Source organism: Cavia porcellus, unplaced genomic scaffold (assembly GCF_034190915.1).
Source record: "Cavia porcellus strain 051 isolate PalLab524CR breed Dunkin Hartley unplaced genomic scaffold, mCavPor4.1 scaffold_27, whole genome shotgun sequence".
Classification (NCBI taxonomy): domain Eukaryota; kingdom Metazoa; phylum Chordata; class Mammalia; order Rodentia; family Caviidae; genus Cavia; species Cavia porcellus.
Window position 1 is genome coordinate 34,012,475 of NW_026947510.1, and position 17,339 is coordinate 34,029,813.

Below are 17,339 nucleotides of genomic sequence, written 5' to 3' on the forward strand. Positions count from 1 at the left end.
GTGGGGATCCCCCACTGCTGCCTGCCTTGGCTTCATTCCCTTTCCGTGGGCAGCTCGGGCTGCTCTCAGCAGTCTGCAGACTTAGGTCCCCAGACCACCATCTGTCCTACCGGGCAGCACTGAGAACAGAGCTCAGCTTGGGTCCTGGGGACAGATGGCACAGCCAGGGTGTGGGTTTTCCTGGAGCCACAGTTCCGTCTCCATCACTCTGGAGGCTCTGGGGACCATGTCCTCTGTACCTGTCGAGGGACACACGCAGGAAGTGCTCTCCATGGGCCTGGGTCTCCACACACAGCAAGTGGTCTCCATGGGCACTGGACCCATCCTCACCACCAGCAGAGCTTCGGGGTGCCATTCTCACCCCCAGACTGTTCTTCATGGATGAATTTAGTATTAGGGATTATGGTTTCGCATAGAATTGATTGTATAAATATTCCATGTGTTCTAGAAATTAAAATGCACTTTCTACATGTAGAATGTAATATTCTATATAAATTAGCCAAGCATGATGTTGTATACCTGTAACTCTATCATTCAAAGACCAAGGTAGGAGGATCACTGGGAGTTTGAGGCCAACCTGGGCTACAAAGTGAGTTCAAGGACACCCTGAACTGTGTCAAAGAGTGAAACTCTTTGAAAAGACAAAACAAACAAGAAAACAAAACAAAAATTCATTACATCATACTTGTGCATTGCCTTGCTTACTTTTTCTTTTTCAACACTGAACTTAGGCCTTGCCCACGCTAGTTAAGTGTACCAGTGAGTGGTGTCTGGGTGTTTATAGGTTTCCTTTTGGTGTTACTGGGGACCCAACCCAGAATCACTCTATCGCTGAACTACATCCTCACACCTTTTTATTTTGAAACAGGTGAGCTTTCACTGTGACCCCTGCTGTTGGGTTGGTGGGGCAGGAATGTGAAGGGCTGGCTTCTGTACAGTCTGAGCAGTGGAGCTGTGGGAAGAGGTGGGTACCACTTTCTGGCTGTCAAGATGTTGGTGATTCTGAGTGGCAAGGCCAGGCTGGAAATCACCAGGTTCACTAGCTGCTGACAGAGGGCCTTGGCCTGGCCTCACTCCAGGCTGCCCACCCGCTCTGCACAGTCTCAGCCCTGGACACCAGCGCAGCTCCCTGCGCTGCCCAGATCTGCACGCCTGCTCTGTCCTAAGTACAGTTTCCCTGCTCCCTGCATGCAGCCGTGCCCTCTGCAGAACTCTCAGTCTGTTTGGGAGAAGGAGCTGCGCTGTCCAAGTTTGCGTTTCCTCCGGTGATCCTCCTCTGGTTTAGTGTTTCTCAGATCACTTACATTTTATACTTCTATCACTGAGTGAAGATTTAAGTTTTTTTGAGGGGGAGTTGTTTTGTTGTTTTAGCTGGTAGTGAGGACCCAGCACTACGGTCTTTGGAGCTCGCTTATACATTAAGCTCACTACAGCTGTCATCACATTTGTCTCCTTGTACTTGGAATATTCTGCTTTGAAGTTTATCTTGTGAGTTAGGGCTTAGTTAACCTGCATAGAATATGAACCCACAAAAGCAAGTGCATGGTCAGTTGCATTCACTCTTAGGATACTATGTGACATAAGTGGCATTTAAGTAGCTGTCTGGGTGCCACCCAAACACGGAAGCCACACTTTGATTCCAAGTTCAATTCAAAGAATATCAACGAAGCTATTTGGCCCTGTAATCTAAGTGCTTGACAGCATGAGGGAGGAGGATCACAGTCTTGCCTGCCTGGGGAATATAGTGAGACTATGTCTCAAAATAAACACTAAAAGTGGTCTGGAGAGGATGGCAGAGCTGTGAGCAGCGACAGAGCAACCTTTGGAGAGTCAGAATCCAACACTGGAGAACAACAACAAGAAGAGAGAAGTAGGAAGGGGGATCCCTGGGAGCCAGGAAGGATCTGAAGGGCAAACTGGAGCCCACGGAGAATGTGAAGAAATGGACTCCAGTGAAGACAAAGGAGAGGGCGCTCTGCACTGTCTCCCCAGCTCCTGGCTCAGGCAGGAGAAAGGAAGACGGAGTCCAGGGACACAGCACAGTGACCCTGAGGAGATGAACTAGGGGAGCAGCACTGGCTGCTGGGGTGTCTGACCCAGGGGAAAGTGGTTACCACACAGGGGCTACCAACAATAGTGCAGACAGAAGCCCTGACATGGGCTTTCCAGATCAGAAGCCACCACTGGTCCAATGACAGCAAAGCCCCAAACCCCGAAATGGTCATGGCATGTGCTGCAAAATGGCATCACTCAGGCTGCAGGCGTTGTGGTTTACCTCCACAAACGCCTTATGCAGTCCTAGGTGGTTATTTTTCACAAGTGATTGGATTTAGAGTGTGATGCAGTGTTCAATTCATGGTGCAATGCTCGGATCAGGGCCACTACGGTTAAGGAGATCATTGCTACCTGCCCTGTATAGCTTGGATAAGATACAAAAGGAGCCAAACCTTGCTATTTCGCTTTTTCCTACCGTTTCCTAGCCGTTTCTCCTTTGTGATGCCCTCTGCCTTTGATCCAGCTAACTGTGGACTACAACAGAGCTGTATAAATCTTTCTCCTTTTATCTTTGGGCATCCAGCATATTGTCTCAGCTATAAGAAAGTAAGACAGAAGACCTTTTCATTTAGCTTACATAATGAGCAAGCATTGCTGTTTTCACATATGAGACTTTTAAAACATTGTTTAGTCACATCATTGATGTAGCCAGGATCAAAGATGATTATGTTGTTATAGGAAGAGCAAAAATAATAAGCCCATGATGGATACATTTAGAACTTTTATTTCAAAACAAAACCACAGTAACATTAATAGTAGAAAATCCATGTGGAAATATTTACAACCTGGTTGCCCAGAAATCGGAACAACTCTAACCTGCATTACCGCAAAGCCACTGCAGAGGCAGAAGAGGTGCAGCTTGAGGAAAGTGGCCTTTTCCAACCAAGCCTCTCTCCCTAGCTACAGTGTTTATCCAAAGGTCCCTGAACAGTGGACCAGTGGGAACCAAGAACTAGAACACCATTGTCTGCCCAGAGGGTCTGAAATGTGTGAGCACCAAGGAGGGGAAGGAGACAGGGTAACCTGTGAGCAGGAGGAGAGGGGTGAGAGGGCTGGGGGATGAGGGGACTGTGGAGACGTGGTGGCCCGTGGCAGCAGTCAAACCCACTGTCCCTTGGCTATCTGAACCCCTCCAACTGGAAGCCAGTCTTCATTTGCTTCTTGTTCCCCTGAAAGTTTACCACCTCCTCTCCCCACAGCCCCCCAGAACCACCTGGGTGGCCCCGAGCTCTCCTCTTCCCTTCCCCTCCACCTCGGCCTGTGGAGGCAGAGAGGTGGCTGTCCTTCCCTCCCTTCCGCAGGGAATGACAGCAGATGAGTCTGAATCAGAAGTTCTGGGAGCAAATGCCACCCAGCAGAAGCAGTGTTGCTTCTACATGCAGGGACAGGCTTTAATACATTCTACCCAAAAGGCAGCAATAGCAACACAAGAAGTGAGTGGGCTGTGGACTACTTCCACCCGAGCAAAGTGACGGTGCACACACTCCCAGTCTCCAGTGTCATTTACTCCCACTGTCTCAACTGTGTCCACTGGAGGATCTGGGTCCCTGAGGGCACCTAATGGGTGTCACAGTAACGTGGTAGCAGCGCACCCTGACCTAGCATCAGATGTGGACCAGCAAGCCCTGACCCTGCAGTGACAGCACACTTAAAAGCACAGAGTGACTGCTCAGGAAAAATCCTTTTCCAGAGCTGAGGTCAAAAATTCCAAATTACCCATGAGGATTCTCCTCTGAATTCCATTAAAGCTACAAGTTAAAATAAAAAATAGATAAAATATCTTTAAGTGAAGAAACACCAAAACTCTACTGAGAACCAGTATTTTTGGTTCTCAAGGGAAGGTTCCCCGAGGGGGTGTGGTGTGAGGTCTACACAACAAGTGAGTCTACCGTGGGGGAGGATGGCTTTCCACGAACAACCTCCCTTTGGACTCCACCTGAAATCAAAACCCATCAGTGCCTTTAGTTACACAGCCCATCTTAGTAACAAGTCCAGATGTCAAGTAGTACGATGGCTTCCCGCACCTTAACCACTCTGCTATCAAACCTGCTTTTCCTATGTAACCTTTTGTTAAACCTCCTTCTCACCTCCATTTCATTAGGTCTTCACTACTTGGTAAAATTTTCACTTAAAAAAATAAATATTTATGCAATAAAACCAGAGGATAAAATAAATACAACTCAAGTGGACTTTGCTGCACGAGCTGTGAGGTGAGGAGTCCATGCAGATCTCTCCCTTGTGCCAGAGCGGAGCTGGTGCTCAGGGCAGAAGAGGGGCTGCGTGGCCCGAAGCGAGGTGTGGTCACCTGGCTACTCCCACAGGGAAGGTCCAAGAAGTGAAGCACTCAAGAAGCCCAGGCACTGGCCGAGCTGAGAGCTTGCTGAGAGTGAGACAGACGGGCGGGCGGCAGCAGGGTAACACTCAGTCCTGGCTTTCACCTCTGAGGGCTCTGCCAGGTGGGAGGTCGCTGTCCGCGGTCCACTCAGAGGTGCCTAGACACCTGCAACTGGCTCCTTTTCGGGCTGCAGGCTGTTCAGCTCCAGGGCTGAGCTCTTCCCAGGTTCCTGGGCATCATCAGCATGCCCTTCAAAGGCCCGCGTGATTTCCTCAAAAGTCCTGCCTCGGGTCTCAGGGACTTTGAAGAAGGTGAACAGCAGGAAGATAATTAGGAAGACAGCGAAGATGATAAAAACGTAGGCTCCTAAAGCGGCCTGGTGAAAGATAAAAGGGAAGTTGATATTAATTATGCAACTCCACACCAGTGTCTCTAGAGGTCTCAAGCTACAAGCAGCCCCAACCTGAATGAGAAGCCTTCTCTGAGGCTTATTTCTGTTGCCATTGCATACCTATTGCATTTCTCTGGAATCGGTGTTGTGCCTTTCCTGTTTACTAAACACCTACCATCCTGGTCTACACTGAATATCTGGTTTCTATAAAATCTCATGCCTGTAAGTTCTAAAAGTCCATTATCAAATTCTCAAATATCACATCTGGACAATTTTTTTTCTTTTTTGAGACAGAAGCTTGCTATGTTCAGGGTGGCCCTGAATATAATATGTAACCCCAGGCTAGTTTCCAACTTGCAATGATCTTCCTGCCTCAGCTTCCCAGTGCTGGGGTTATAGGCATGAACTACCATGTCCAGCATCCCGTTACCTTTTGGATCTAGCTAATTGAGGCTGTGGATGAAGCATTGATTTAGAGGGGTTGAGGCTTATTGCTCCAGTTCTTTTTTAGGCAAAACCACCTCATCTCAGATGAGTGGGCCTTATTTTTGAGACAGGGTCTGTGCTGCTAGGCTGGTCAGATTTATGATCTTGCAATAATGGGTATATACAACCATTCCCTGCCCAGACTTGTGATTCCTTCCAAGTTCCCAGTTTTGCCCTTTTGCTTCAATCTACTTTATTTTTTCTGTATTTCACTGAAATTGAGAAAAAGTCTGATTAAGAAAGAGGCACCTGGAACAGGTTTTCATGGATTCAGTAAAGATGACAATGCTGTATCTTAAACATGTTGGTATTGGTGGAATTTTCATTTACTTACTGCAGCCAAGGGGAAGAGCAGTCCAACCAAAAAGTTGGAGGTCCAGTTAGAGCAACCAGCCACAGCCATGGCGGCTGGGCGGGGTCCCTGGCTGAAGAGCTCGGCCACGATGAACCAGGGGATGGGGCCGGGTCCGATCTCAAAGAAGGCCACATAGATCAAGATAGCCACAATGCAGATGTAGCTCATGAATCCGTATGAGCTCTGAAAGAGGAAGGGAGAAAGGAGATAACTTGGTGGCCCCCTCTGCCTCAAGCACATGCAGCTTCGGGACCTAGGCAAGACCCTGAGATTTTGCTGTGTCATTTTACACACATCACTTTCCATGAGAACATTTCATCATCTATAAAATGGGACTTCCCTCAAGTCCATCCTTTCTCTTGTTTGAGAAAAGGTCCTGCCATATACTTCATGGTGGCCTTAAACTCATGGCAAGCCTCCTGCCTCAGCCTGTCATGTGCCACAATACCTGGATCAAATGACTTTTTCAGTGATCTCCAAAGTCGGCCACCTGTGCCCTATCACTTTTGACCTCTCCACACTACCTTCCAGCTCCCTGTCAATCACAAGGTGCTCACCTTCAGCAACAGAGAGATTGTCATGATGATGGAACAAACAGCCATGCCGCCGAGGCCGATCAGGTGCAGACTTCTCCTTCCCGCTCTGTCCACCAGAAACACCTAGGACAATGACACGACACTGCTGTGTCCCACTCATGAGATCCCTGTGTGCATGACTTCAATCCTACCTTACGAAAAGCAGGGCGTCTGTTCCAGCCACAGCGCCCCTCTCCTGTGCCCTCTGTAACTTGCTGTAGCCAACCCTTGTTTGCTAGGAGGCGAAGACTCCTTGTACCCATCATGCAATATTGTTTTCCCCAAAGATGAAGAAAACAGAAAAGCTTTGTATAAAGATGTCAGGAGACTGAAAGCTAATCAGCAAACCTTTGACATCTGTAATGAGAACCCTTTCCTCCACCCCGGGACCCTGCCTTGCAACTTACAGAAACCACAGTGAAGATGGTGTTAACCACGCCCGCTCCAATGGTGGCGTAGATGGGCTCCTGGACGCCTGCATCCTCAAAGATTCCAGTTGAATAATAGAACACCTAACAGGAACCAAATGATGCAACTGTGCTGACTACATAGAACAGTTACACAGAACGCTCAAAAAAGAAACTCAAACAATCTCAGGAGCTGAATTATTTTCTAGAGTTTCCATATGATTCTTTCTGCAAATGAATTATCTTCTGCCTCTGACCTGCATCTGCTTAATTTTCCATCCCAGCCACTCATTTCTACTTCCTTCCAATGCATTCCCTCACTGCTCTGTTTACTCCTCCTTATACCCACTTTGTTAATTTACAGAAAGGTTTAAACTCTTCACAGGCTGTTTCCCATACCTTTAAAACTGCTAGGAATATTGATGTCCCAATTTGATAGGGTAATGAGTAACCTTAGCCCCTTGTACACTCCACCATTTTTAAAGATAGGGTCTTGCTATGTAGTTCAAGGCTGGCTTCACTATGTAAGCCCAGTTTGACCTTATTTGAAACAATCCTCCTGCCTCAGCCTCCAAGAGTTGGGATCACAGACAAGTGCCACCATGTACCTCTAAGCCTGCTCATTCAAAAAGAACTTGGGCTGGGGGGCTGGGGATTTAGCTCGGCGGCATAAGCGCCTGCCTTGCAAGCAGGCAGTCGTGAGTTCGATCCCTGGTACCGATAAAAACGGAAAAAAAAAAAAAAAAAAAAGAACTTGGCCTGGATATCCTCTTCCTATGATCCTTCCAAGGGATTTAGGACGTAACACAAAAGTATTCCCTGCAAAGGTCTTGCGCTCTAGGTGAATGATTTGGGGATGACAATGTGCAATGAACCATTGTTACCCCCCAATTAATGTGTTTCGAAATTTTGTTATAGTTTTTGTTTTCTTTTTTTTTTTTTCCTTCTTTTTGTTTTTATCCTTGAAATAAAATGAACTTGAAGAAAACAATAAAATTAATTAAACAAGAAAGTATTATTTGGCATATGCCTTTTTTGGTTTTGTTTTGTCTTTTGGCGTGCTGGGGATGGAACCCAGGGCTGTGACCTGGAATCTGTGGTTGTACCACAGCTACATGCCAACCCTTATTCTTATTATTTGCAGGATTGCTACCCTTACGATACAGGTATGGATGCTGGAGTCAGGCTTTACGATAACAAGGGAATTCTGTCACACACAGTATTTGCTGCTATAGCAACATTCTTTGTCTTCCTAAGGAGCACAATTTATGTAGTACTCTACATTGGCATTTACGTTCTCAGGAAACAACTCTCTCAATCCCCAGTACCTAAAACAGGAATTATGAATATTTAGCCAGGCACAATGGCACACATCTATAACCCAGCATTCTGGTAGGCTGAAGCAGGAGGATTACAAGATCAAAAACCCAGACCAGGAAGCTTAAAGATTAAAGCTTAAAAATATATGCAACTTTGTGTCAAAATTTAAAAAGAGCTCAGAAGTCGATCAGTGGAAAGGCCATGGGTTCAGTAGCTGGTACAAAAGGGTGGCAGTGGTTGGACAGAGAAGATTACACAGGTAAGAGTTTGGATATGCTGAGTTACATTCCCTTTTTACTCTGAGATGGAGTTTTACTAAATTGCCCAGGTTGGCCTGGAACTTGTGATTCTTCTGTGTCTGCCCCCAGAGTGCTGGGAATGCAGGCCGCCAACATCCAGCTTGTGATAGTTTTTTGATGAGGTTTGCAGGGAACAAATGGGGCCACCTTAATAACCCCCTCCTCCCCGGCTGTGCCTGCACCCTGGCACCTCACTGTAGCTCCAGCCCTGCTGCCCTCCAATCCCCAGCGCATGCTTTACTCCTGCAGCATAAAAGATGCATATCAAGTCATTTTTGAATGAACAAACTGCTGATTGGGATCCATTCGTATCACATGAGATGCTTTTGAGAACTATCTTTTTTTTTTTTTGTCTTCCCACACTCTGATAAAACAGCTTCTACCCACTCAAAGAAGGGTTAGGACTTTCTTTTAGATAGGCTCTTGCTGTGTAGCCAGGACAACCTTGAATTTCTAGTCTCTAGTAAGTCACCTGCCTCAGCCTTCTACAGAGGCTGGCCAGTGCCGCAGGCGAAACACCACAGGTGCCTGACCCAAGTGTGGACACTCACAGCATTGATGCCCGAGAGCTGCTGGGAGAGCTGCAGCATGATGGCGATCATGATGGGCTGTTGGTATTTGTGGGATCTGAAGAGCTCCAGCACGGTGGCTTTCTTTTCCTGGCTCATCCGCACACTCTCGTCCTTCATCTCCTGGATGTCCTGGGACACATCCTGGGCGCCCCACAGCCGCTGGAGAACTGGTGAGAAGAACCAAGGGGAGAAAATAAAGAGAGCATGCAGCCCATGTTGGTCTGCTCATGCGGCACTGGGGAAGGAGCCACATAGGGCCAGGGACAGGGCACCAGCACCTCAGCGCCCCTTCCCACAGGGGCTTAGGCAGGAGGAAGGAAATAATCAAAACCTCCATTCCTAGGGCAAAGAGTAAAGGGCACTCACTCTTTGTAGCACTCTCCTCTTCCTTTCTGTTAATGAGCAGGAATCTAGGACTTTTTGGGCAGAAAGGAAGCGCTATGCTTTGCAAGATGGCTGGGAGGATGGTGAAGGCCAGTAGCAGAGGCCAGTGCTCCTCAGTCCCCAAGATGAACTTCAGGCCAAAGATCTAGGAACCAGATAAAGACAATGTCACAAGGGCCATATTTCCTAAACCACAAGTTCATTTTTTAAAAAAGCCATTTAAGACAAAGGACTATCATTCAGAACATACAAACTACAAACTAAAAAAACAAAATAAAAAACAATGACATCTCTCCAAGTTTAAATTTTAAAGACTCAAGCCAAAAATGGGCATCGCAGATGAATACACACTTCTCAGCAAAGATATATAAATGGCAAATAAATATATGGAAACATGTTCAACATCAGTGGTCATTCAAGACCTGCAACCTGAAGCTATGCTGAGATTCCATTTCACTCCAGAAAGAATCTCTATCATCATGAAATCAACCAACAACAAACACAGACAGGGCTATGTGAAAAAGGGTCACTTCTTCACTGCTGGTGGGCTTAAAAATTGTATAAACAATATGAAATTGGTATTATGGAGATTACTGAAAAAACTGAAACTGGAGGTTCCCTTTGACCCAGCTATTCCCCTTCCTGGTATCATCCCAATAGAGTTAAAAACATCGTACCACAGCAATATATGCACACTCATGTTTACAGAGGCACAGTTTGTAACAGCTAAAATCTTACAAACAGCCCAAATGCCCATCAACCGATACATGGATAAATATGTGTTCTTTAATACAATGGAGAACTATTCAGCCATAAAAAGGATAAATTTGAAACATTTCTAGGTAAATGAGTGCACCTCGAAACAATACAAGTGAAATTAAGTCAAACACATGTGTAAGATTACATGGTTTCTCTGGTATAGCAAACTGAAGTATAAATAAAGATCAAAGTATACGCAACAGATATTGTAAAATAGGAAGAAAACATTTAACGGGGAAGGGAGCTAAGGAGGGAGAAGGGAGGGGGAAAGCAAGGAAGAGAAAAAAGGAAAAGATGTGGAAACAAAACTTTTGTAAATAGGGATTTGTTGAGAGTGAGGAGCACAGGGAAAAGCAGTCAAGACTTAACATGTACAAATAGAAGTTCTCTATAATGTATGTGATCATCATGTACATGTAAAATGTGCCAATAAATCTAAACTTTTTTTTTTTAAGTGACACATTCTTTTTGTTTTTTGGAATGTTTTGGAGATGGGGTCTTACTATGTAGTTCAGTCTGGTCTTGAACTCCTGCCTCAGCCTCCTGAGTGCTGGGATTACAGAAATATGGAACCAGGCCCAGTCAGTTGTTTTACCATAGAAAAAGGTAAAATTGGGGCTGGGAATATAGCTTAGTGGCACAAGTGCCTGCCTGGCAAGCACGAGCTTGAGTTCAATCCCCAGTACCATAAAGAAAGAAAGAAAGAAAGAAAGAAAGATGTAAAATTTTACTTTTCCTTTTTTATCCTGCTGGTTTTGTTAGCTAGAATTGAGTGCTAGGAACCATACTGTTTGAAATACACTTCACTGAATATGTCTCATCTTTTCTTGAGCTCACTGTGTGCGAATTCATTCAGTGGGCAGGAAATGAACACTCGCATAGGGAGAAACCCCCGGGTACCTGCGCCACCAGGATCCCGATGACGATGCCCAGCTGGTGGAGGGCGCCAAAGGCACCCCGCAGGTTGGTGGGAGACACCTCTCCGATGTACATGGGCACGAACCCCGTGCAGAGCCCGCAGAAGATGCCCGTGATCAAGCGGCCCAGGATCAGCATCTCCACGGACTTGGCCATCTTGCAGAAGCCCATGAGGCAGCCGCTGACCACCACCAGCACGTTGACCATGAGCATGGAGTTGCGCCTGCAGATTCAGAGACGACTGAGGCCCAAGCGCCTAGCAGGCCGCTCTCCCTTCCCTCCTGCCCCTCCCGGCCACAGCTGCCTTTCTTTTGTTTAACTTTTATTTCCCAGTTTCTACTATCAGAACATTTCAAATTGGTGTAGGCTGAATCAAGGTTTTTTGTTATCTTTTTACACTTCTTTATGTATCAAACTCACCTAGAAAACTTAAGGTCTGGGCAACCCATTCTGGGCCCCACCTGTCTCTCAGGAGCTTCTCCTATTCCCTAAGAAATATTCCTACCTTTAAAAAAAAAAAAAAAGGAAAATTTAAGATCTGTTTTTGATGGTGCTGGGGATCAAACCCCGAACCTTACACATGCTGGCAGGCATCTCACCAACTGACCTAGCTGTTGCTTGAGATTTCTTCTGCAAGACCCAACTGTAGCCTAGGATTTTTTTCACACAAGGCCTCAGGCAGCCATGAACTCACTACGTAGCACAGCTGCCTCAGCATCCTTGCTGCTGAGGTGACAGGCACCTACCACCAAGCCCTACTATCCTGGTATTTTAGCAAGCACTTCAGGCCAGTGGTCCTCAGAGTGGCTCACACGCTCACAGCAGTTAGTAATCTGCTAGAAATTACAATTCTCCCCTCCCCTAGCTTCATCATTAGGTCTCACCCAAGGGCCAGGGCCCAGGAATCTGTGTTCTAAAAGGTCCTGAGTGGAAGTCACAGGAATTAAGAGGTGTTATGTACAAATCCCACAATGAATGTAATCATTATACACTGCCGACATGCACTCATAAAAATTTTAAAAGGACAGAAAAATCCTTCAAACACTCCAGGCGGTCTGACACAACTTCAAGTCTGAGAACACTGCTGAGACAGTACCTTGGGGAAAGCTGTCTCACTCCTAAGAGACATTTTTGGAGGTCAGACATGGTGGCACAGGCCTATAATCCAACTACTTTGCAGGCAGAGGCAGAAACATTTCAAGTTTGAAGTCAACTCAGGAAATTTATAGTGACCCTGTCTCTAAATAAATACAATGGAGATGTGCTAAATCCCCAGCCTCTATGCATTTTCATTTTACTGCATTTCAAGCACTGTAGTTGCTTAGAGAGCGTGAATATTGTACTGATTTTAAAACATTTCAGATAAAATGTTTCCTCCATCACAGAATTATATATACTCAAAAGCAGTCAGCTTCAGCTCTCTTATCTAGCTGTAATGACGTCATTCACAATTAGTACTGACAACAGTGTAAAATAATAGACTGCTCCATTTGTGTGCTAAGCCCCAGAGGCAAAGCACTGCACCATGATAAACCAGCAATAAAAGATTACACTGAAGCTGGGTGTGTGGCCCTCAGCTGTAATTCCAGCACTCAGGAAGCTGAGGCAGAGAGATTGCTCTGAATTTAAGGCCAGCCTGGGCTACATAAGGAGAGTCTATCTATAAGTAAGTAAGTAAGTAAAATAAATAAATAAAATTGAAACCCTACAGTACACATTGGTGAAGCAACAGCATCACAACTTTCCTGAGTCTCACTTGCCCAGACCATGGGATTCGTGAGCAGTTTGCCAAAACCTGATGCATGGGTCTCATCCAAGAGATGGGTGCTTATATTGGGCACTGGGATTTAAAAGCTCTCCAGGGGATCCTAAATGGGCAGTGCCAATGGAGAACCACTATTAAGAGAATTACCCCACCTTCCCAATTTTCACCTGCCTCTGCATTCCTTTCCCAGTGACCCCTATTAGGTTCTTTTGCTAATGAACCAAAGAATGCTACATTATAGTTTTTTTGTTTGTTTTGAGGCACTGTCTCACTATATAGTGCAGGCTGATTTTCATACTCATGGCAATCTGCCTGCCTCAGCCTCCCCAGTGCTGGGATTACAAGTGTGTACCACCACAATTAGCTTTTCTTTTCTTTCTTTCTTTCTTTTTTTTTTTTTTTCTTATTTGAGACACAGACTCAGTATGTAAGGCTAACTTTGAACTCATTATATAGCTCAGGCTAACCTTGAACTCACATCCTCCTGCCTCAGCCTCCCAAGTTAGTTATTAATGAAGGAACTCATTTAAAATTCTAATGACTTCAGAGGCTGGGAGTGGAGGTCAGCAGAATAGCACTTGCTTAGCAATCCTGAGGACTGAGTTTGATCAACAGCACAAAAAAATAAAATTAAAAATAAAAATTATAGTATTAAATACAGTCTGCTTAAAAAGTCTGTTTTATTAATGTTAAATACATTTGCATGTGGAGAATATCTGATAAATTAAACAGTCCCTTTAGTCATTACTGAAAGCATTCTGTCATCTAAAACATTTTATTCCTCACGTGTTGAATGAGACTTCTCTTTAAGGAGAATAAATTTAGCTTTTTGCTCATTGTTCACATTTACCCCAAACCAAGGTTTACAAAAATATTTTCTTTGTAAAACAGTGAAAGACTTTCATGATTCTTCTTTTTTTCAATAAAAGCAAATAAATCTGTTCATCTAGATAAAGTGTGTTTCTGGGATCACCACTGCACCAGCCTGAGCTACACCAAGGGCTGTCCCTTGAGGGCCAAGCAGAACCCAAGCTCAGTGGTGGAATCTGTGCCAGGGCAGTCCCATCCAGGGCCAGCTGCACCAGGTCCCCTTTGCTCACTCAGATGCCCCCACCTCCCTGACCTAATTCTCTGTGTTTGTCCTCAGCGCCACCAGTACTGTCCACTTTCTTGGCCAGTTTGGGCCCCATACCTGCCAAAGCGGTTGACAAAGAGTCCAACGGAAAAGGAGCCAAGCATTCCGCCCACTGAGAATATAGCCACAGACAAGGACCAGAGGGTCGTGAGCAGCTCCTTGCTGGGAGGGTTACCCAACTTCTGGGACAAGGTGCTGTTGATAAACTCTGTAATGATCTGCAATACAAAATGGTTGGCATGGCAAACATGAGGTCATGAGTTCCATCCTCGGTACCAAAAAAATAAATAGATAATATAAAATAAAATGGTTGGTGAGAGGACAGACTGATACAGCTGGACAGGAACCAGAGAGCAGGGATCATTTCCTCCTGTCATGACTAGATGGGGATGGAAGAGAGCAGCACAGACTGGGGTAGCTCTGCGAAAAGTGCAGAAGGCCTGTCCCAGAAAGTGGACAGCAGGTGGCAGCACTGGTGAGCGTGCTCTGCCCGGCCCTCTGCCTCCTCACAGCCAGGGACCAGTGGGAAGCCCAGCCAGCGGGAGAGGCTCAGAGGAGCCAGCCCTGCTCGTGGTGAGGTGCAGGGGAAATGAGTGTTCTGGCTCCAGTAAATGACTCAACGTGTTTACCACCGCCCGTCTTAGCTTAGACAGGCTAGACACAAAATTTTACATTCTAATTTTTTCTACAGTGCTAGAGATTAAACGCAGCATCTCCCGCGTGCTAGGCAAATGCTCCTCCACCACGGAATGCCACCCCCGCCCATTAAATTCGCTTTCCAACTCCTCGTTCCCAGTTATAATTCTCAGCGCCCGATACTCACCATCTCGGGAGCATTGATGACCCCAGTGTTGTAGCCGAACTGGAAAGAGCCGATTGCAGCGATGGTGATGGCAAAGACCAGAGACGGGGTCACCTGAGTGTAGAATGACACGGGAGGAGAGAAGCAGTATTTACGATTTTCTCTCTCTCTCTTAGGGACTGAACCCAGGGCCTTTGCACTGAGCGGCACCCCCAGCATCTTGAGACAAGATTTTTGCTAAATTGCCCTGTGGGCTGGAATTAGGGATTCTTTGTCTCCATCTCCCAGTGCTGGAATTACAGGACTGCATCCCACCCCCCACGTCCCCAGCTAGTCGTTGAAACTTTTTCCCTGATGATTATCTTCCATTAGTTATGAACATGTACAGTACTCGAATCCGACCCATGAGGGATATGAAAAAAAAATAAGATTTTGAAAATTTTGTGGAAGTTAAAATAGGAACTAGTTTAGAAACATTAAAAAAAAAATTCCATACAGTACCAGGTAAAGGCAAGTATGGTGCTCAAGAGCTAGGAAGGCAGAGGACAAGACAGTCTTTGGATCTTTAGAACTGATTGTTGTCCAGTGTAGACCCAACAAGATCACCAACCCCACAGACACAGGAGCCCAAGCAGCAGTGCTGGCCCTGGAGCAGGCTGCTCTTTTTTCTGCACCGCAGACCCTGCTGCATCCACAGTGAGCCTGGCCTCCCTGGGGTCCTCCTTTGCTCCCCACCCCCAGCAAGGGAGCCTCATCCACTTCCAGCACAGGAGGAGACACCTTGTGGGGAGGGAACCGAGTCAAGCAGCCGGCTCTCACCTTGCTGGGAATCAGCCACTCTGGAGGGCAAGCAGCTGCCCCCTAAGGTGGCCTCAGAGGGTGCTCCATGGTCCCCAGGATCCCCCAGCCTTTCCCTGTTTGCTACTCTGCCCAATCCTCTTGGGTCAGGTGGAGGCAGGTGGGCACTACAGTGGGAGTGACCTTCCCGGGGCCTCCCAGCCAGCTCAGGCCCAGCTCAGCCCAAGTCCCCGGAAGGACCCTGCCTGGGTGAAGCTTTCCCGTTAGATCTTTTCCTTTATTAAAAAACCTCTTCTAGCCGGGCAAGGTGGCACACACCTGTAATCCCAACAACACTAGAGAGGCTGAGGCAGGAGCATCACTGTGAGTCAAGGCCAGCCTGAGCTACATAGTGAAACCCTGTCTCAAAAGACAAAAAGATCCCCAAACCACACAACCTTCTCTCTCTCAGCACTTTCCATCTCTGTGGGCCTTTCCTTCTGTCCCATTTTCTTCTTCATCCCTTCTCCTAACTTCCTTTATTTTCAAATGAATTTATCTTAGTAAAAATGTCTTTCTCCCTACAAACACTGCACACACAACACACAATACACGATACTAATCAGTATGTTCTGCACTCACACTCACGACCACAACAAGGACAAGTGAAATTCACTTTCCTCAGGATTTGGGGACTTGCACAGGTCAGGGTGATGATTCCCACAGGACAGATGGCTGGGCTGCGACCTTATTCCCACGCCAAGCCTGGGCCTCAGTCAGGTCTCTCTAGTGGAGCTGACCCCTGCGGCCCGAGCCTGCACCAGCCCCATCCGAGCATCCTGCTGTTCCACAAAATAACCCTGAGGAGCGGACTCCTCACTGACTTTCCTCTGAGGAGAAGGGAAGGAAACTTGGATGATTCCTTCAGGTCAGACACTGAGAGACCCACAGGAGCATCACAGGCTGGAGGAGGCCGCCTGGTGGCCCTGGAATACACAGAAGTAAAGATTTCCTTCTGAGTGTCCCCAAGCACCAGCAAATACCAGTGACCGCATCGTTCTTACCTTGTACGTCCCCATGGTCCTAGTCCTTTGCAAGTCTTAGGCAAGAGCTAGGAGTCGGTGTGAGAGCCTCTTTTAGTCAACAAAACCTGCAAAATGTCCTCTTCAGGCAGGCAGAAAGTCCCCTGAGGTCCTCGGTACCACTCGGTCCTCCTCAGCCTCACGGGGTGGGAAACGCAGGCTTTTATAATCTCCGCAAAGGGTGGAGCCTAGGAACTCACCCTCGGCCCCACCCTATACCTGCCTCTCAGCGTGACCTCTGGGCTCAGAACTTCAGCATCCTCACCGCCCCTTTGCCCCCTCGCCTTCCAGGCACTCACACCTCCCCCCTTTCAAACCACATCCTGCCGCTCTCTCCGCCCCTTTGGTTTTTTTTTTTTTTTTTTTTAAGCTCTTCCATATCCTTCCCTCTTGTGAAAGCAGCAACCAACTACCTCTTAGTTTCACAGACAAAATGCTGCCAGAAAAGCCTGGAGGGAGGGCAAATATGTTACTTTTTGCTCTAGCATCTGCTCGATAGTCTAAATTACTCTACAATCGCTTTGGAGCTGAACATGGTGGTGTGTTCCTATAACCCTAGCACTCAGAGGCTGAGAAAGGAGAACTATAGCAAGTTCGAGACCAGAGCAAGTGAGCAAGAAAATTTTAAAATGAAAAAGGGCAACTGAGTCTCATAAAAATAGAAAGGTTTGTTAATATTCTAGTGGTTGTAGATAGTTTCTTGAAAGAAAAGTGGGAGATAAATAGCTGAGCAAGACGAACAGCAAAGGAACGAGAACAAGGCAGCAGGAGGAGGATAAAGGATAACCACAGCAAGGTAAGAAGAGCAGCTCAGGCATGAGGGTGAGCCAAGCAGGGAAATCTGGCCTGGTCAAACAGCTTCCTACAGGGGAGAGAACCGCAGGCTCTGCAGAAGGGGAGCTCTCAGTAGCCATGCTGCTGA

The 17,339-nt window shown here is 46.7% G+C and overlaps 1 protein-coding gene across 2 annotated transcripts; it reads right to left on the reverse strand.

Annotated features, from left to right (window-relative positions):
• Window positions 1-2,763: 2,763 nt before the first annotated feature.
• LOC100734633 (solute carrier family 2, facilitated glucose transporter member 3) lies at window positions 2,764-16,709 on the reverse strand. Of its 2 annotated transcripts, none has more exons than XM_003470587.5 (10): window positions 16,400-16,709; window positions 14,580-14,672; window positions 13,814-13,974; window positions 10,839-11,079; window positions 9,162-9,324; window positions 8,775-8,962; window positions 6,605-6,709; window positions 6,180-6,281; window positions 5,602-5,805; window positions 2,764-4,766 (listed from the first exon to the last, which is right to left on the reverse strand). In XM_003470587.5, the coding sequence occupies exons 1-10, from the start codon at window positions 16,412-16,414 to the stop codon at window positions 4,548-4,550; spliced, it is 1,491 nt and encodes a 496-aa protein (XP_003470635.1). In that variant the 5' UTR covers window positions 16,415-16,709; the 3' UTR covers window positions 2,764-4,547. The 2 variants fall into 2 exon arrangements, with proteins under 2 accessions (XP_003470635.1, XP_063094253.1); XM_063238183.1 differs by lacking the exon at window positions 16,400-16,709 and adding an exon at window positions 15,978-16,200.
• Window positions 16,710-17,339: the final 630 nt, after the last annotated feature.

Coding starts and splice junctions, on each gene's coding strand:
- LOC100734633 (XM_003470587.5), bottom strand. Junction 11,080..13,813: donor TTTGTCAACCGCTTTGGCAG/GTATGGGGCCCA, acceptor CTGAATCTGCAG/GCGCAACTCCATGCTCATGG. Junction 4,767..5,601: donor TGCTCTTCCCCTTGGCTGCA/GTAAGTAAATGA, acceptor ATCTTTCACCAG/GCCGCTTTAGGAGCCTACGT.